The following is a 20,878-nucleotide window of genomic DNA, read 5'->3' as shown; positions in this document are numbered from 1 at the left end:
TCATGACGGCTGCGTTAAAGAGCCAGCATTTTAAGACTGAGTTTGATCTATACTACACTCCGGCCAAGCTATACAGATGAGGTAGGAAACCGGACAATAAAAGGTCTACGATGTGGACTGGAACAGGCTGAGATTATTCATGTTTTTATCCTGTCTAGCTTTAATGTCTTTTTTACAGGAAATTAGGATCTTTCCAAGTATGATTCTAAAAGTGAAGATGCAAACTACCCCGCAGATGATGCTGTTAGGGATTGTGGAAGGCAACGGATAAGCAAAAGGAGAACCCTAATCGATGTTTGTGGCCATGGCAGTGGCACATAAGTGTATAGTATCAGGCTGGCCAAGCCCTGACCCTCCAACCCTTTTTGAATGGTGGTCTCGGCTTTCAGCAATGTATAATACAGAAAACAGCCTATGTGAATGCAAGGGTTGAAAGGCGCAACGGCATGGAACCCTGATTTGGTCTCCAATAACCACCTTGATTTACAGTATTAGCTAATAAAGCAGTGATTGAGAAAGAGGTAAGCCAGCGACTCCATAATCTTCCATCGGGTAAGCTGGTGTTATCTTCTCGCCTCTCGCTTATCCGATCATGTGAACATGACCTTGCGGGGTTCTGCGTTCTACCCTTACTGTAAGGGAGGGGACCCGATTAGTTTGAGTGTAACTGCGGTCTACCTCATACCCTCTGGCATGATTTTTATCTATATCGAGTATGCCTCATTTATATATTCTGTCTTAGCTGCTCTGCTTGTTTTTGTTTATGCATTTGCACTTTACGCTGGCTGTACTGCAGAGTGGCACTGAAGTCTGAAACAATGACTGATGTATTTGATGAAATGTAGTCTTATTTGTCTCATGATTGCTCTTACTCTTAGCATAAATTTCTACCCCAACCCTTTCATTTTTTTATATTGTTGCTTGGCGCCTTCTACATGGCTCTACCCGTATTGATAGCTGTTTGTAAGCTGATCAGGTATCTGCACATTATGCTTAATCTGCTCAGCAGATGTACTGTAATTTTTTTAAAACATGTTTTTAATATATTTCATTTGCTTGATGAAATCTATGATCCATTTAAGTACTGTACTTATATCATCGGAAACTGGCAAAGTCCTGATCATGCATTTGCACTTCCTACTCTTTGCACTTTTGTCAGGCAATGCAATGGCATTTTTTTATTTGATTCCTTTGGTCATCATCTGATGTGTTATGTATAACTGCTTGCCAGCCTGCTTATTGTTGTTAGTGAGATTAATAGTTCACGCATTATTTGAAGGCTGATTAGCTATTGGTGGGGCTGAAAATTGAAATGTATATCCTGGCTTGTAGTGCTGCTATGCCACTTGTGAATGTTATATTTGATCTGTACCGACTGTTTAAAAAAAAAAAAAAAGGATGAATGAAGCACCACACAGTGCACCAGTGTCTGTGTGGAGATGTATGGGTACCAATGAGTAGTGCAGTACATGGCCCTGTGCGCCACTGTGTGCAACCCACTTATGCCTGGAGGAGGCTGTAGTGAAGTAAGAGAGCCAATACCCTGAAGCAGCGTGCAGCCATGAAGATGAAGTGGGTGCTGAGGCCTGGAGAAAGAGCAAACAATCATCAATCAAGTCCAAGATTACTCAGGACCTGCTGCTAAATGGAAAATGACTTACTGTGTGACTTGAGGAACACATCTCGAAGCTTGTTCACTGCTGGGCAACAAACGCATGCTCGAACACTCCAAACCACCAATCCAGTGGGTAAAACTGAATAACAGAATGCTGGGCATTTGAGGGTGCTCTTGAGTTCATACTGCTGCACTATGGTGTTGGGAGACTTTCTAGAAGCCATTGTGGAACTTCTGAGACCACCCAGGCCACCAGTGGTTCCAATGTGAGGGTGAAGATCAGTGGTGAAAGGGGACAACCATGTTGGGTGCCCAGGCGGATAGAATAACAGAGGTACCATTCCATTCACTCTGACTTGTGCCAGTGGTTGTGTAGAGAGCAATTTGACCCAGCTAGGTAAGTGGGAGGTCGAAGCCCAGATGGGCGAGGACCTCAAACAGATATGGCCATTCTATGTGTCAAATATAATTTTAGCATTGAGGCAGAACACCAGCGCATCCTTCTGAATGTTTCCAAGTTTGACCTGAAGGTGGCACAGATTGGAGGTGGTGCTATGAGCGGGCATGAAGCCTGGCTGGTCCGGGTGGGCGAGGGTGGTGATTACTTTGAATAGGTAGGACGCCAGCACATTGGCGAGGATCTTGGCTTCAACGTTGAGGAGGGAGATCAGCCAGTATGATGCGCAATAGTCTGGGGGTTTGCCCTTCTTGGGTATGACCATGATGGGGCCAATCGTTTGTCTAAGGATAGAGTACCCAGTTGTCTGGAGTCTTCGAAATGAGGAAAAAGCTTTACTGCCAGCATTTTATAAAGCTCCACTGGCATGCCATGGCGTCCAACTGCCCTGTCAGGGGAGAGGTCTCATACTGCTTGCATAATTTATGCCTCTGTGAACTCCTCCTCTAGGAGGATTTGGTCAGCTGGGGCAATTGCTGAGAGCAGTATGCCCGCAAGGAGGTCCCTATCTTCAGTCACTGTGGTGCTAACTGCTGGAGAGTATAGGTGTGTGTAGTAAGCCGGCAAAAGTATCAGCCTCTTCATGTGGGTCTTCTATGAGTTTGCCTGTACAAGACCGTATCATTGGAACCCATCCGTGGGCCTGTTCCCTCCTATTTAGACGGGCCAGGAGTTTCTCTGTGTTATCTCCAACTTCACAGAGACAGTGTTGCGTCGCCCAGTGCCTCACCATGGCAGCCTGCGTGGCTATGCCTCTATATTCTTTCTGTTTTAACTTTAGAGAATGTATGTTAGCGGTGGGGTTTTGTGAGGTGAGCTTCCGCTCCAGGTCCTCCAGCTCTCTTTCAATGTCCTTAAGCTTCGCTCATGTGTTTTATTTTATGCCCGATGATCAGGGAGAGGCATTGTCGCTTGATCACGGTTTTGCAGGCTTCACACAAGGTCTGTGGAAAGGCTACTGATGCTTCATTTTCAGCAAGGTAATCATCTGTTGCCTTTATGACACCTTCTCTAAAAAAAAAGGGGGGAGTTTAAGGTACCAAGGACTGATTCGGATCTAACGGCTGGTGAGGCTCTTATCAGGTCCTAAGGTCGCCCAGTTTGGCAACTGATCAGGAATATCTCTGGCTAAGTTTTGGACCTCAGAGTAGGTATAGGGGCATGTCCAAGGGTGAAAAGGTAATCAGTTCGGGATAGGCTACCATGGGCCCCTGAGAGTTATGTGAATTGCTGCAAGGTGGTTTTGTGGGTGCGCCAGAGATTAACCAAGCCAAATGCCGAGAGGAGGTCCAGGAGTGAGTGATGTGAGGCCGGTGTCCACCTCAGGGATAGGCGGTCTTGTTGTTCACCGAACACCAGATTAAATTCGCCCCCAATTAGGAGTGTGCCAGCAGGAATTTGGAGCAGGAGAGTGCAATGGACGGACAAGAGATGGCCTCAGAGACCCATGGGGGGATGGAGGGAGGGAGAGGGGCATGGTGGTGTAGGGGACATAAACTGAGCAAACATTAACTATAGTCCCTCAACATGTATTGGAGAGCTGCGCAGCATCTGTGGCTGTTTGACCATGTACTGTGGACGGTGAGTGGAAGTGATTTGAGAGTCAGGATCCCCATGCCTCCTGAACAGGTGGTGTATCCTGCGTGTACTTCCATTTTATAGCCCCATCTATCAAGTGCACTACAAGCGTTACCCAGCAGATGGGTGGCTATCGCCCCAAACTGGTATGTAAAACAGCAAGAGGCAACGGTGGCAGCCAAGACAGGTCCTGACACACCCAATCCGGAAGCATGCACATTGCTACCAAAGTCTCAACTGTGTGGTAACAAGACAATCATCTGAGGCGGTCACATCTCTCAGGTTCTCAACCTAGATGGTGGTGGAGATGTTAACAAAGATCGTAGGGGGGAAAAAGAAAAGAAGATGAGGCGATGTATACTGTAGACCCCCTCCATGGAGCTGCCTAGACAATCAGAACCTGAGGTACCTCTTGACTCAGTCACCCTCCAAGGCCCCATCACTGTGAGCTCTGTAGATTTGGTACCCCTTGTGTTTTGTTGATGCAGTCGATCGTGCCTAGGAGGTGGAGTAGGTGAATGCCTTTCGGAAGAGGAGTTGCCTCGCTTCCACCCCTGGCGTTGGGAGAGAGTGGAAGATTTTGAAGACCAGCAGTTCTCCATACCTCAAGTCAGTCCCATGTCTCCTCTGGTGTCAAGAAGAACCAAGTTTGCCCCTTCGCTGCCACCGGCAGCCACGCCGGGAAAAACACTGCACATTTGTAGCCTTTGCTATGAAGTGCACACTTCACCTCTAGAAAGTCATGGGGCAGCTGCTGGATGCGGAGTGTGAAGTCTGGAAAGATAGTGATGGAGGCATTCTCCTAGCGAACTAGGAGGGCACTGTTGGCTGCTTGCAGGATAACTACCTGATCCCAAATTCAAAGATGTGCACTATTATAGTTTCAGGAGATGCACCTGGTTTCGGCATAGTGCCTGGAACTCTGTGAGCGCATTTGATAAAAAAGTACTTGGAAAGGCTGCATGGTTGAGGTCCCCTCAGGATAATATTCTCTATAAACAGGTCAACTGCTGGGCCATCTGTCTTCTCAGCTACCCTCACAATGCGGATATTATTTTGCCACAAGCGCCCTTCAAAGTCCTCAAGTTTTGCCCCCAAGAGTCTCCGTTGTGGCGCAAAATTCTTTCACTTGCTTGCGAAGGCAGTTTCTGTTTCGATGAACACAATGGTGTCTCCCACTGCCTTGAGTCTGGTGTCTATGTTGCGGAGGTCTGCTCTGATGTGAGAGACCTCTGTGGTGATTGCATCTATTTTAATCTCTAGGGGACCCTGACCCCCTGAATCGCGGCCATGACATTTATTAAATGAGGGTTTTGTGCGCTGATGGACTTTTGCCTTCTCGGTGTGGTGCCCTTGCGTGGGAGTGCAAATGTATCCAATTTGATCTGATGTGCTACAAGGGCGCCCTTGTCCCGTCATAGTTGCCTCACAGGGACGCCCTGTTGAAGGATTGTGGTGTGCAATGGGAGTGGAGGGGGGGGAAACTCAACCATGCCCAGACCACCCGACCTCTGCCAGGGAGCCTCAATAATGAGATCTCCCTTTGGGCTGTCGAGTCCACCATCAAAGGGCACCTCCCACCCTGGGCGATCAGATCGAGTATGTAGCACATGAACAGGTTCTATAATTCAGTGTAGGCCTCCCAGGTCGTAGAGCCAAGATCTGGGCCTTGTCAGGATCTCTACTGCCCCTAGCACCTATGCAATGTATATGGCCTGTGAAAGGAGTGCTGAGTGCCACAACAACAAAACAGCCACTAGGAGGGGGCTCAAAGGCACTCACCTGTACCCCCAGGAAGCTAGGGCCCAAAAGCAGTCTCCTTCTAGTAGCACCATGGGTGGTGCTGCCGTCAATACGGCTCAGGGTACTGAGTAACTGTACTAAGAAACATTCCTGCCACTGCCCTGATGACTGGTGAACTAAGAGGCTAACCAGGAGTCATGTGTACCCTACATGTGGGCTAGACTCTTTATTATAAATGGAGCAAAGGTTTTGCCTATTAAATTCAATTAAATACTTTTTGTATAGCAGACATGCTGAAACCTGAAGGTGCTCTCATATGTAAACATGAAGTAAGAGGCGATTGTGCAAAATAAAATATTCACCTAGGATCAAATAATTTGAGAGCTGTTTATGGGTCAAGTGCATTACATTTAGGTCTAGTAGATTACTCAGGTCTGTTAAAAAATGTATGATTTTTTGAGGCCCGTTTGTCTTGAACGTTCTGGTTCTGTTGGTGGCTTCATTGATGGTCTTGGTATAAAACTTTAATTTGGCTGATGTGATAAGCTGCATGGGTGTTGAGCAGATTTCTTCAAATAAAGATTTTAATTAAGTATTATGCATTAGAACTGTTAATTGCTCTCAAAGACTAAGATCCGCAGCTTGCATACTGCTTGTGTTTTAGCTGACAACCAAGTGACGTGAATCCAATACTATGCAGCAGGGGGTGTCTTGGGAGATTATAATAGATGTGGTGAAATTTAACACTTTGTCCATTTGAGGTACTGAACACAGCTGCTAGAAGGCTTTTAAAGTATTCACACTTATTGAGCATTAGTGTTGGAATCAGAAGCATTATTGTGTGGAAAGGTAAATTGTGTCATATTTTGCATATGGTTGGGAGATTGTACCTTGCCGCTGGTGCAGTGATGGGTTCCAGACTTAAAGAGGGTTTGAATTGAACAGTGAGTCTACTGAAGAAGGGGTACGGGGTATGGTGTTGGTGGGTATTGAACAAATGGGACTATGGAAGAACAAAGATGTGAAGTCAGCAGGAAAGTAGAATATTTATGCTTTTGATGGGTCTCTTACCATGTAATGTGATTTCCTAAACATTATCATCAGATCAAAACATTGTGTGACGTTTTTTACAATGATTTGATCATTATATTAGTTATTGGTTTTAAACCTTAAAAACCTCTACGTATGGTTGGTCCAGAAAGTTGTTAAGTAGGATACAGAATAAAAGACCACAGACTCGAAACAGAGACAGGCCAGCACTGATCAAACACAAAATCAAGGGAAGTCTGGATCTGCCAGCACTGACAACTGGGACAAGATAGGCAGGATTAATGCTTTCTGCTATAGTGACCTGCCTAGAAAAATATCAAGACTTCCTAGCAATAACAGAAGATGCAATACACAAACTCACTCTTGATGAAATACCCAAACTAGCACAGAAGACATTAACATCTCCCTTCAAGTCACCAGAAGAACAAGCACTGAAAAGCCAAAAGGTGTTCAATTGGCTTGGCCAGCAGCCTTTTGGCTTGGTCAGTAATTGTCTTGTTTCAACATGGTTTTTGCAAAACTTTATTGATGGGAAACCGACTAGCCCCTCATTAATATTAAGAAAACTGGCTTAAAGCAATATTATTTTGGGGGTTCAAAAAGCACCTACTGCTATAGTATTCCTTGGCACCTAAGGATAGATTACTTTGAATGTGGGTGTCCCCCAAGTGAAAAATCAGAATGCTATTGAGAGAGCGTAGCTTATATAATCTATATTAACATGAGATGCTTATGAATTAATGTGTGATAATGCCACATAGAAACTGTAATAGTGAATTCTGCTTAAACGTGCACTTGAAATGTGACCACGGGGAGTGGCCGCCAATGTATACGTGGACTAATAATGATGACTAAAATGTTTATGAATTATTATACTGAATAAGTTTATACTAATTATTAATAATTGTATTATTGAATTTGTGCTGAAATCCTTGTAGGCCTTAAGTTAGCATGAGCCGAAGCTTAGCTGCTTGGCTCTCATATTAAATGTATTTTTCCTATCTTGCAGTGTGTTGACTCGCAAAAGGACATGACCTCTTGTTTTCTTAAAACTAGAAGCTGAATGTAACCATAGCAGATCCGTTCTCACAAATTCTTCATTGCTTGTAGGGTGATGTTAGACGAAATGCAACAGTGTAGATTAGTGTAATGTACAAGGTCATTCAAACTGGTGAAGACAATGGAGCTACTGACCAAAAGATGTGCAAAGAATTACAGAAAGATGAAATCATACCGGACGTGCAACCTCTGAAGACAGCGAAGAGGAGAACCAATGAGAGACTTGTAAAATAATATGGGGTGAAAGATTAATGACCTAATGCATTTTCCAATTGGATAAAGATAGTGGGGTATAACCAATGTCCAATGAAACTTTAGGGGAATGTTCAACGAAAAAGGGATAAAAACCCATGACACAGGGAGCCATTTAGAATTAGGTAGGGAATGCTATTGATTTTATCCAGAAACTTTGTCACTCTGTTTGGTGACTTACTTTGGTTTACTTAAACCATCCTTTTCCTTAGATTGCCTATTTTACACTTTACCTCCTTATGAGGGAAGTGCCTCTTTTGCCCCAGAGCTGAGTTCTGACTGATGGCGTTTTGACTGATGTGCTGAAGACGAAGGCTGAACCTGTGCGCGGACCTAAACCTTGGAGGGTAATTATGACAATGCATTTGTGATTTGTCTGTTTGCTTTTCCTTTCTAGGTACCAACTGCTTACTTTTGACAGAGACCATAGTTAGATGTTTTCCAAATTGGTGTTCTAAATTGTTTTGCATGAAGCCCAACATGCTAATGCTAATCAGTGGTTAGGACAGGTGTTCACTAAACTGACGCAAATAGACAAACGACCAAAACTATGCTTTGTTGAACTGACACGTTATTGACACTTTGGTAAATTGATCTATGTTTACGTTGTGTTATGTTTTGATGTTTGTGATTTTCGCCTTAATGAAATCTTATCAAAGTTGCCATATCGTGACCATGCTATTATGTGTCTTGGTTTTGAGATTAACGCATCTGCTTTTAGAATTGTAACCAATAGAGAATAAAACTTATATAATTCTACTAAACTGGTGTGGTTATTCATGACTGCAAGGTCATGGTAGTGGCTTTGAATTGATTAATGACTTTGACTAAAGTGAAATGTATTGTTGTGATAAATATTGGTGACATCATAGACGTATTGATTGACATATTGATTAGTTATCTCGTCCTAAGGTGTCTCTCAACTGGGTCAAAAGATTCATTGGCCTAGAACGAGTCCTGATGTGTAATAAATTATCATAAAGGGACGCGTTATCACTATCACTCACAGTGAAGTTAACCCAAGGCTTTAAGTGGGCCGGGTCTTGCCAGTGCTCAGCACCTGTGGTTCTAAAATGCAGGTGCTGAGACAGGACCCTATTGGGCTCTCCATTTCTGTCCTCATCCTCAGGGTGAAAAAAATAATCTTAACTGGACAGTAGTACCACCCTGTGCTGCCTTTAATGTAACTTCATAGAGAATCATTATTGTTCTTTCACAGTCTCATCATTTCAGAAGTGAAGCATTTGAAATATTTTATATAAAGAAGCCATTATGGTTGCTTATTTATCTTATGCAACGTATAACCACTGACAAAGCCAATAATACTGGCATGTTGTAGGTGTAATGCTACTCGTTGTATTATATAGCTGGGTGCAAGGACAGAAAGAAGCAGCAAAATACCAGCCGGGAGGCACTCTCTGCTAAATCCAGACTTTTAGCCTACATGTTTTTAAGCCACACCCTTTATCACATTGCCCACGCCCCTTTGAGAGACACCCCCTACACACACAGTTTTTTTTATCCCACTTAAAGCTCTGAGTTAACCAATGTTTGAAGTGGGCTGACCCACTTGCCATGCTGTAGAAAAACGTGAATGACAATAACAGGCCAATGGATGAAGAGGGCTAACCGAAAGACCCTTTAAGAACAGCATCAGCTTAATTTTAGTAAAAGCAAAAGGTCTTGACTAACGTCAGAACAAAAAAAGGAGAAAAGCAACCAGTAACAAATAGTGAAAGCGAAAGTAAAAAAAATTAGTGCGTGAACGCTGTACCTACTCTACATTCTGTGTGGATACGTGTCATATCAACAACTCTTGTTACACTACTCCACAAAACACTACATTAGTTAAAGCAGGCCCTACTTCCCCATCTTTTCAACCCATTTCTGCCCCAGGGTGGCCTACCCCAATTCACCGCCAGTACCCCATGCTCTGGTTCCCACCCTCTAATGCGGGGGACAGTGCTGGCCCCTTCCGCGCCCGCACTCACCGGTGAGCTGGTCCCACTCATGGACGCGGCACCGTCTCGACCCTTAGCAGGGTCCCCGCTTCCCGGTCAGCTCCGCTGCCCTGCCAACTTCCTGGTTACCAGCCACACTGCACGGCATGGGCGGGGCACAACAAACACGTCAGGCAGTCACTGCATCTTAGCCAATGGACGACACAGCGAGGTAACAATGGGCGTATACCTCTGCGGAGGCAGCCAAACAGCGCCCGAGTACGGTATGATGGGCGGGACGACCTGCCCCACCTAAGAAATGAATGAGCGTCAGGGGTGTGCAGGTACTAACGGCAGTGTAATAGACAGAGAAAAAATACCTCAAGGTGCTATTAATAGAAATGAAATTGTGCGCTGCCATAAATGGGGTTTACTTCCTCAATTTGTCAGAGTAAAGAAACTGAGCTGCCTAGACTTGAAAAAAAAAGGAAATCCCAAATAATTCCTTTTGCCCTTTCACCTGTCCCTGTGCTTTTTACAAGCAGTACATCATGTCATCATGTGTAGACTCTAGGGCTGTATTCAATCAAACATTTATAGTGCGCAGCAAATAACCCATGAGGGTTACGAGGCAGTGGTGCTGTATGCTGCTCAATGGAGGTATGATCATTCGAACATCCAGGTCATTAGTTCTCTTCTGAATCGCTGGAGTGATGGTGCAGTCCTGAGGTGCAGGGGGTGGTTGTTCCAAGCTGTGGAAGAATAAATGTTTTCTGCTGTTGGCTCAACAGATCCTGGGGTGTCTGCAAAGAAGAGAGCAGCTGATCAGAGGTGTCCGGTTGGTTGGTGGATGTCAGGCATTTGCTGATGAATCCTGGCCCTTTATTGTGCAGGGCCCTGTAGGCGTAGGTCAGCATTTTAAACTGGTATCTCTTCAGAACCAGGAGCCGGTGTCGTTTTTGGAGATGAGGTGTGATGTGGGTCCTTCTAGGGAGGTTGAGTATGAGTTGGTACTTTTCAGGTAATGTTTCCTATCATGCGAAGCTGCTGTATTAATAATACAATGCAATATAATGTAGCTTTTCATTGCTCACAACTTCCTGCCTCCAACTCTTGGCATGTAGAACATCATTACTGTAATAAAGGAGTCTCCAACCTTTTCTACAACAAGAGCTAATTCTGAGCATTGAAAACGGTCTAGAGCTACTAATGGTTTTGAACATTGTTGCAGCCTTGACAGCTCTGCCAAGTGCTATGCATCTGTAGTCAGATTAACACATTATAATGAAAGTACCGCACCACATCAATGTCTCATTTGTCACGCAATTTGCTATTCGGGACTGACTGTGGTAAGGAGTTCAACTTTCAATGCAGCCCAGAGCCTATGAGTGTCAGTTTCACTCCACCAACCCCTTGCTCACAAAAACAACTGATGGAGAGTGTTGTGAAAACAATACAATGATAGTCCAATCAGGCCCTAGGCCCTGCAAGCGTCCTAATGCTAGTTAGTTGATACAGAAGCACAGCTCTTGCCTAATGGCAATGGAAAAGCAATGGTAATAGATACAGCATGCAGCTATTATGCTTATATCTCCTCTTAGCTATTGCATTAAATGGAAATACAGACGTGTTAGTACTCAGCCATTAAATGTGTTACAACAGGACTGAAAAGTACAGATATTCTCTTTCAAAGTAAAGAAGTGCAGATACTCTGTACCGGACAGTACCTGCCCATCTAAAGCACTGCTCTTAGCACTCACACATGCCTGCCTGTTCTGGCTTCAGACACTATAAAGTGTCCAGTTCATCCGAGAGTCCAATACAATGCTTAATTTGAGCCAGTGGTTGGAGGGGGGCACCAGCACTTGTTTTTGAGGGCCGGCACTTATTTTTCTCCATCAGGCAATTACTGCAAATGAAAGACACATATGGGAAAGATGGAGGACAGAAAGACAGAAAAGCTTCACAAAGGGAGAAAGCTGCAAGCATGAGCTGAAAGGGCAAGGAGTAGCTGTAAATAGATTAAAGAGGCCAGAGATGGCTTTAGGTTTAGGCTGCCTCCCACATGCTTCCACATTTAAATGCAGCAGCTGCATGTTTCAGAGGAGAGTTTTGGGCATTGGGACGTTTTTATTTACAAATTAACCACTGGCCCAACGATCAGGCGAACTACATCGGTCAGAGCCAGTCTTTGCTAAAATAGCATCCCTGAGCATGGGCGGAGGTAATTCTGGCACCCATGCAGATGACTGTGAATTAAATGAGGTAGCAGGGGGTCCCTTTTGTGTTCACTGGTCAGTACCCGGATGAGCAGCGACTGGCCCTCTGAACACAAACATCTCCGGCCCTCCGCTAGCTTACCTAAATCACAGATAGTTTAGCTGCCTCACTCAGATGATGGTTTTGTTGATGTATGTCAGCAGGGGTCAGTAAGGTAAAGGGATAAAGGGAGAGCAAAGAAGGGGGCTAAGGGATGTTTACAACCATTTTAAACTGGAAAATTAGACAGAAACGAACAGGCAGGGACAAGGCTGGAGCAAGCTGAGAAGGGCGCTGCTATTGGCATAACCATTTTGCACACAGGTCCATGTGTCCCTTAAAATATTGGCGCCCTGGGCCCATCTTGATCATGCTAAATGCCGGCCCTGACAGTGGTGCAGGCAAGCTGAGAATGTTTTTTTAGTTGCAAGCTTTTCCTTTGATGTAAGTCTGCGCTGATGTAGAGTCTCATGCACGCATTCAAGTGACTACCTGTAACCTGTACAATTAGCCCAGCACAGACTAACGCAAGCTATCTAGGACAGATGTGGCACCAAGAGCACAGTATAGTCAACTCACAGAGCGGTGGCAGTAGCGGCCCAGAATAGAGCCAGGTCAGGCATTCATTTTTTACTTGACACAATCTGCAGAAATCTTACCTAACATTTGTTTTTTTCGCAATACTGAACATTTTCTCATGTTTTAAGTGTATGCAATGTGCTTGTTAAAAGGCCGTGAAATAAACTCACACAGATGTTCTACCAAGAGGCCGCCTTTGAGTATGCAGCCTCTCTCGGGACGGCTTTATACTACTCTTGAAGCTTCTAGCAGGTAAGCCTTAACACACATCTAGATTTGATTTTTAGACTACAGTATAGTGCATACTGGGATTTACAGTTTTACTTTTAACACTGTAAATGAACATAGGCTGAAGAATCTCAGCATACGGCGTGCCATGGCTCAAAAATATGAACATTCTAGGTGTGTAATACTGACAAAGTGACACTTAGCAGCTATGCGTGCTCTACCAGAACTACATTTTAGCTCAGTTGATGAAAGTCAAGCAATTATTACCTGCCACAGAAGATATGATAGTGACATTTGCCCTCTTACTTCCCCGGATTCCCCAACATATATGTTGTTGCTACAGACGTATCAGTAGATGGTAACACAACAGTCTTTACAGGTGACTCTTGTATGCACACTGAAATATGCAGTACAGAGACCCTCATTATGAACTTGGCAGCAATCACCGCTGACCCTTTGCTGACAGTGAACAAAAGACCGTCAGTGGCGGTGGACTGCACCCCCACCTCCCTACCTAGAATACGCCGACTGGGAGGAGAGGGTCTTGGATATCCTGCACCCAGAGGGCCTCACTGGACTCCCTGGAGGGCTAGACGCGGGTAAGTCAACTACACCTGGAATGCATATATCACCCCATCCCTCTCACTACCACCATACCTGAGTATATTGTTCACCATGTGCCCACTCCCTTCCACTGTCCCATCACTCATGGATGTTTTGTCTTAGAATAAATACACTTGTGCACTCAAAATATCTGTCCTTCATTAATATGAGCAATAAAATGGAAATGTGAATATATTAGCCAGTTGCCATCATAATGCTGTTTTCATTGCATGAAGGGGTCTAACAGACTGGAGTGTTTGAAGTATGTCACATTGTACATTCCATTGCTGTAACACACATCTCCTCCTTCATTCATGAAGTTTACACATCACTGGTAAGGGGCACCACAGCACTTTACACACGAGTCACCTTGAAACAATGCAGTAAACCCATTGGCATCATAGAACAGTACCTGAGAGTCACTGGAAGTACAGCTGGATTAGCTGGTCCTGGAGTTGATGTCTTGCCCCTCCTCTTCCCCATCACTCTCATCCGTCCTCTGAGGTGGCAGGGGTGGTTGGACAACATCGTCCTCTTTCAGTAGTGGGATAGCTTCCCTCAAAGCCAAGTTGTGCAGCATACAGCAGGCCACCACTGTCTGACACACCTTGTCAGGGACATAGCACAGGGATCTCCCAGAGAGATTGAGGCAACAAAATCTTGCCTTCGGGAGTCCTATGGTCCACTCAATGACCCGTCTAGTGCGACCATGTGCGTCATTATAATGGATTTCTGCATCTGTCCAAGGATCCCTCACAAGTGTCAGGAGCCCTTGCATGTTTGGGTGGCCAGAATCTCCTGGAAAAGTGGACAAAAGAGGTTTGAAACACACACTGTCTTCTTGCATACAGCCTGCCTGTCAGCTATCTGACTTATACAGTGTCATACACACTCACCTACGAGCCAAGCTCTGTCCCGCTGTAGCTGCCCCATCATGTGTGGCACACTGCTGTTTCTCAGGACAAAGTAGTCATGGACTGACCCTGGGAACCTTGCATTGACATGAGTAATGGACTGATCAGCAGTACACACCAATTGGACATTCATGGAGTGAAAGCTTTTACAATTTCTGAACACCTGTTCATTTACTCTTGGGGGTATGAGGGCTATGTCGGTACCATCAATGGCACCTATCACATGGGGGATATTTCCAAAAGCATAGAATCCAGATGTGATGTAGGTGAGATCAGCCCTTTGGGGAAACTGGACATAACTTTGCAGGTGTTGCACAAAGGAATTGAGAAAATTAGACAGGATGTTGCTGAACATTGGCTGAGATACCCTGGCTGCCATGCCCACTGTCACTTGAAATGAGCCTGTGGCCACAAAATGTAGCACAGATAGTACCTGTACAGTTGTAGGTATATCATGAGGATTCCTGCTAGCTGGCATCAGAACAGGCTCCATTTGTGCACAGAATTCCAGGATTGTGGCTCGATTCAGGTGGTAAATGATGATGATGTGATGTTCCTCGATGGTGGCCAGATCAACCAGGGGTCTGTAAACAGATGGGGCCCACCCTCACAACATGGGTCTGTACCTATGGGGGTGGAAGAGAGACATATTGAGTTGCGACAAACACTTCAATGACATTGTTCCACTATTCACCTTGTACATGAGACACTATTGTCCCTCACACAGACGCAGAGAACATGGTAATCCTGTCAGGGTAATGTCTGGTGATGTTTCATTGCATCACAGTGTAGGCACACTTCCCACTATGATTCTATGAGGAGGATCACTCATCATACCAGTACTCAAAGAAGGGGAGAGGGAATGGAGCCATGGATTAGGACCCCGGATAGACTATGAAGGCGTGGTGGATGCAAAACGGCAGCCCCTTGCCCTACAGGTAGTTTAGTGTAGGAAGTGACTTCATTCCGCTGGTGTTGTCATGGCGGTAGGCAGTGTTCACCGCCGTGCACCTGTTCATTGGATATCATTGACGTCTATGGGGGAGCAGATCCAATCACGATCACCACCCGCGGTGACGGTGCACACGGCTGCGGTAAATACCGCCATTTTGCTTTGCCCTTAAGATGGCATGTGCTACAGGAGAACGGGCCCCGGCCTTCATCACGGAGGAGCCGGAGAAGCTGGTGGACTGGGTCCTACCCCTGTATGCAAAGCTGCATGGGCAACCAGAGGCTCAGGTAAGTTGCTATTTGACATCCATGAATGTGTGTGAATGTGGCTGATGCCTGTAGGCGTTTTTGTTGCCGGTGTGGATGCTTACCTGTAATGTGTCTGGCAGTTGTTGTCTTGGCTACTGTCAATATGTGTGTCTCCATGGGCCATGTCAGGTTGAACTAGCATGGCATTTGTGTATGGGGCACCCACACCGACGTCTGTTTCTTTACTCTGTGTGTCCCATGCAGGTCAGCACCCATCAGAAGAAAGGATTCTGGCAAGCCATCGCCAAGGAAGTGCGGACCCTGGGAGTCTACAATCGGCGGAACACACACTGCAGGAAGCGGTGGGAGGATCGGAGAGGCCCAGCTGGGGACGGCCTCCTAACGTGGGAGAGGTACCCGTCGGACCCTGACCCCCCTAATGGCTTGCATATCCCGATTTGGATGGGCACTTCAAGGCAGCACAGCAGCCACAAGGGGGTGAGTACCAACACTATTGTGATGCTACTATGCTGAATGTAGTTAGGTGCCATGGGGTGCATGCAGTGTAGTGCCAGGCCCATAGACAGGTGTGTCCCTGCATTTCTGCCCACCTGTGGGATGGTGTCCTTAGGTAGATATGACTGGGAATGTAGGCCTGTGAGGGGTCCCCTGTTTGTGCTATTGGTTTAGATGTAGCCTCGTGGATAAGCAGATTTGTTGTCTTGCCATTGTCTCTCATTGTATCCCATTGTAAAGTGTATCAGAGTAGGGGGCCAGGATGGTCATGTAGTGTACTTTGGGTTCATGCTAGCAGTCAGGGGCACATTCATGTCAACTATTGTCTCTGCTGGGGGTTAGTGCCTGTGATGGATGGGGGTGAATGTGTGCAAACAGGTATGTTTGACCTTGATTTGACATACTTCTTTCTTGTTTTGTCCCCCTAACCCCTCTGTGCTCTTTTGTCCTTGTGTGCTTTAGCATCATCTGCCGAGAGAGCTGAGGCACCGGCAATTGGGGATGCTGGAGCCCACGGTTCCCAGGAGGCGGAGTCCACCAACGCCAAGGGGACCAGTGGGTTGGAGGGCCAGGGAAGTACCACAGGGGAGGCGACAACCACTGGAGGTAGTGACTCCGACACCTCCTCCGATGGCAGCTCCCTGGTGGTGGCAGACCCTACTGGGCCCATCTGTTCTTTCTCATCTTCCGCCACCCCCATACCATCACCGCCCTCTCAGTAGCTCCCCAGCGAGTAGCCTGTGCCCGCTCACCCAGGAGGGTGGGCGGATCCTTCGCCCCAGGCACCTCATCTCCTGCCCCCATTAGCCCAGCTGCCCTCACTGAGGAGGCTATTGGCCTCCTGAGGAGCATCTCTGTAGGTCGGACAACCATTGTGAATGCCATCCAGGGATAGCCGCAATGCAATGCGTGCCTGGAAGGCATTCACAGTGCCATGTCTGGCCTACAGAGACCTTTTCAGGCCCTGTCCTCCTCTTTGACGGCAGCTAGTGTCCCTGGTCTTTCCGTCCCCCCTCCCTCCACCTCTACCCCTTCCAGCACCCCACTCCGTTCTCCCATCCCGAGCACATATCCAGACAGCCATGCACCCAAATCAACACGCAAGAAGCAGGCAAACAAAGACAAGCACCACACGTCCTACCACATGCAGGCACACACCCAACATTCCAAGGCAGACACAGCAACATCCACCTGCCACACTGTGTCGACCCCCCTCCTCCCAGGACACAGAAACACTCCCAGACATCCACTCCACACACATCCACCAAACACGGGCATGCTGTACAGGCACCTGCATCCATGCACAGCAGACCTACACCTCATACCACCACTCCCTCAACCTCCACTCCCAAACCTGTCTCCAAGACCCTTCCAACTGCTCCTTGAAAGCTTTCCCTCTCCCATGTTGACCTGGTTGAGCCCACTGGCCCACCCCATCTTGTCCCTAAATATTCCCTTGGCCTCCAGAAACCCACTCCTTCTTCATCCAAGTCCTCCCCAGTCCGCACTACCCATTCCCGTGCCCCTTCCCCAGGGAAGAAGAAGGGCAGTGTTGCCCCTGGTCCCTCTGCCACCCCCAGGTCCAGGCCCACTCCTCCTCCTCCCAAGGGCAAGCCCAGACCCTCTCCACCTCCAGAGCCAACGCCCAAGACATCCCCTTCCAAACCTGAGTCCCCACCCCCACCATTCCCCTGCACCTGAGCCCTGAGGTGCCTGGCTGCCCCATTGATGCCCCTTCTCAGTGGAGATTTATTTTCCATTGTAGGAGTCAAATGTGGGCTATATTTGCTCTTGCGAGACTTTGAAATGGACTGGCAAATGGCCTATTTGAACAATTTATTGTGTTAGAAATAAATTCTGTTGCCAGCAGACGTGTTGGTGCTATGTTGACCCATTGTGCAGCTTTTCACTGTGGGGGTGTGTTGTGCACAGGTGTGTGCATTGGTGCAGGTATTTGTTGGCTTGTGTCTGTTAAGTACATTTTGTTAGGGTATATATGGCTTGGGGTGGTGGGAGGGGTTGGGTGTGCGTTGCAGTGTGGGTGGGGTGTGTGGGTGTAATTGTGCCCTTTCCTCCCATGTGTGAAAGGCTGCAGTACTTACCGTTGTCATCCTTATTGGCAGTCACAGTCCTGGAGAAATATGGCAAGGAGAAGCACTGGCATTATTTCCAACTCTCACTCCATGTCGGCGTCGTTGTGGTCTGTGTGCCTCCGGTAAGTATTTCCCTTTATATAGGTCGTTTCCGCCAGGCTTTGCGTGGTGGTGGTTCCCGCCCCGGAAATGATGGCGGTGTGGTGTATCATTAAATGGTGGTTGGTCGGACCTTTCCCCAGGGCTGAAGATGGCCTCCGGCGTCATCGGCGGTGCTACCAAGATGGCGGTGAGTAGATGGGCCGCTGGCTGTTTCTCCTATGCTTCTTTATTTGCCGGTCTGGACTGCTGACCTGTTGGCAGTATTTACTGCTACCGCCGACAGTGTGGTCTTTCCCGCCAGGTTCATAATGACCGCCATAGTTCTGGATCAATCCACAGCCCAGTCCACTCCTTCAAGTATTCATCTATGAACAAAACACCAAACAAACAAGGAATTCATGTTACTGGAACAGGGTTGAGTTAGAGTCTGGGGAAATCATGAGCTATTACTTTTCTAGGGGATTAGGCACAGGTAAACAGGGATTCAGAGGACAAAGGTGGGTGTTGGGAGTATGTACCTAAGTTTGAATTGAGGCGCAATAAAGGTTAATTGAGAAGAATCACCAAAAAGAGCCTGAGAAGGAGCAATGATTATGTAATCAGGCCTCAAAAAATCTATTCGCTGACTCAGGTTGAGCTATTTTTAGCACCTACTGGTCCCCTCTGGACAGTGAACTTAAGCTGAAAGGAACATGTGTTCTTTTCATTCAGAGAGTGAATGAGCAATGAAACGCCTTTAAATCTTTTTATGTTGACATATTTGCTGTCTTTTCAATGACAGAGGTCAAATGTCACTTCGTCTTTTTGCTAATTGTTGCTTAACTTATTCTGGAAAATGATGGTTACTTTTTTCTCTCTTATTACAGTTAGAGTTTGAGGTTTTTGTCAAGGAAGCTGTCTGACAATCCTTGTGAAGCAAAAAGCTGCAAGATGTCAAATTTATTTCTAACACACAACATATAAACAGCTTGTAAATTAATAGTACCAGTAATTAAAAATATATCAGGAATTACAAAAGAACATTTTTAATGTAATTCAGAAGTGTGATGTAACCTAATATGTAAACAGAAGCAAAACAGAGCAGAAAACTTAACTTGGTGAGGTGCAAATAACAAATATGTGTAGAAACTCGATTTCCAAACATTGTACACTATACGGTTGTATCAGTAAAACTACGTCAGTGGAAATATTGTGGCCATTTCAATGGAAAATCTGCATATTGCAAATAAGTGTGCTACCATTTCATGCTTTAGATATGCATTTATTAAAAGTGATTGTTTTTAAACATGATTTGAGAAACATTTCTCCTGATGACAATCCAGTTAATGAACTATGAAGCAAGTCAGCGGTCATGTGTGTCCTATATGTCGCTAGATTTGTATTATATGTATGGAGCAAACATTTAGGGGGTCATTCTGACCCTGGCGGTCGGTGTTAATGCGGCGGCCAACCCGCCAACAGGCTGGCGGTCGAAAAAATGGAATTCCGACCCTGGCGGGAACCGCCAACACAGCCCGCCGCTTTAACACTCCGACCGCCACGGCGGCACAAACAAACAGCGCAGCGGTCACCGCCAACAGGCAGGCGGCAGACAATGTACCGCCCACCCTATCACGACTCACCAATCCGCCACCTTTTCCGGGGCGGGAGCCCCGCCGATAAAAACACGGCGGAAACAGACTTTTCAAACAGGAAACGCTCACCTCGACACACTCCACGCGGAATCGGGACAGCATGGAACCGGAACTCCACATCCTCCCAGCCATTATCTTCCTGCTCCTCTACCAGGAGCACGAACGTCGGCGCAGATGACAACGGTGAGTACTGCACCTACGACACAGGGGAGGGGGGAGGAGGAAAGGTTACGGGCACACACATACGCGATACACCCCCCCCCACACCCACACCCAAATACCTACACACCAATGTAGATTAACAAGTCAGAGTGACACCCCCAAACCCCACGGAATAATGCAAAGACAAAAGGAAATTATCATAAAAATAGAAGTATATTATAGGAATTTTTAAGTAATCTGAAGTATGAAATATATCAAAAAAAATATTTACATCAGTAACAATATATACATGGTGCAAAAGTCCGGCACAGTTTGACAACCTTCTATTCTTCGTGGGCCAATGTGCATTAACACATGGGCAAAGCACCACACACGAGACCGAGTCCATTGGAGAGAACACTGCTGGGGCATCACAAAAATAAACTACAGGCACCTGAGGGGGAAGGGAAGGGGGGGGGCACCTCAGCCACATGAGTCCACGACGCCAGATCCACGAAGGGCCTCCATGCCCACTGTTCAATCCTGGGGAGTGCAAAGCCACTGTCTCACAAGTCTCTACAGTGGGTGGGCTGCCCACTGTACCATCCTGGGGAGTGCAAAGCCACAGTCTCACAAGTCTCTACAGTGGGTGGGCTGCCCACTGTTCAATCCTGGGGAGTGCAAAGCCACAGTCTCACAAGTCTCTACAGTGGGTGGATTGCCCACTGTTCAATCCTGGGGAGTGCAAAGCCACAGTCTCACAAGTCTCTACAGTGGGTGGGCTGCCCACTGTTCAATCCTGGGGAGTGCAAAGCCACAGTCTCACAAGTCTCTACAGTAGGTGGATTGCCCACTGTGCAATCCTGGGGAGTGCAAAGCCACAGTCCATCAGGTGGATTACAGACTCCACTGGTC

General features: G+C 46.6%; 1 protein-coding gene across 1 annotated transcript in view; it reads right to left on the bottom strand.

The window, feature by feature from the left end:
• Nucleotides 1-9,870, bottom strand: part of ZDHHC13 (zinc finger DHHC-type palmitoyltransferase 13) — a 239,586-nt gene extending 229,716 nt beyond the window's left edge. Inside the window, exon 1 of the mRNA XM_069221911.1 lies at nt 9,746-9,870. Coding sequence (XP_069078012.1) covers nt 9,746-9,766 — 21 coding nt within the window. The 5' untranslated portion in view covers nt 9,767-9,870. The remainder of the gene's footprint in view (nt 1-9,745) is intronic.
• Nucleotides 9,871-20,878: the final 11,008 nt, after the last annotated feature.

Source organism: Pleurodeles waltl, chromosome 3_1, assembly GCF_031143425.1.
Source record: "Pleurodeles waltl isolate 20211129_DDA chromosome 3_1, aPleWal1.hap1.20221129, whole genome shotgun sequence".
In the NCBI taxonomy this organism is placed as follows: Eukaryota; Metazoa; Chordata; class Amphibia; order Caudata; family Salamandridae; genus Pleurodeles; species Pleurodeles waltl.
This window is presented reverse-complemented; position numbering and strand designations above follow the sequence as displayed.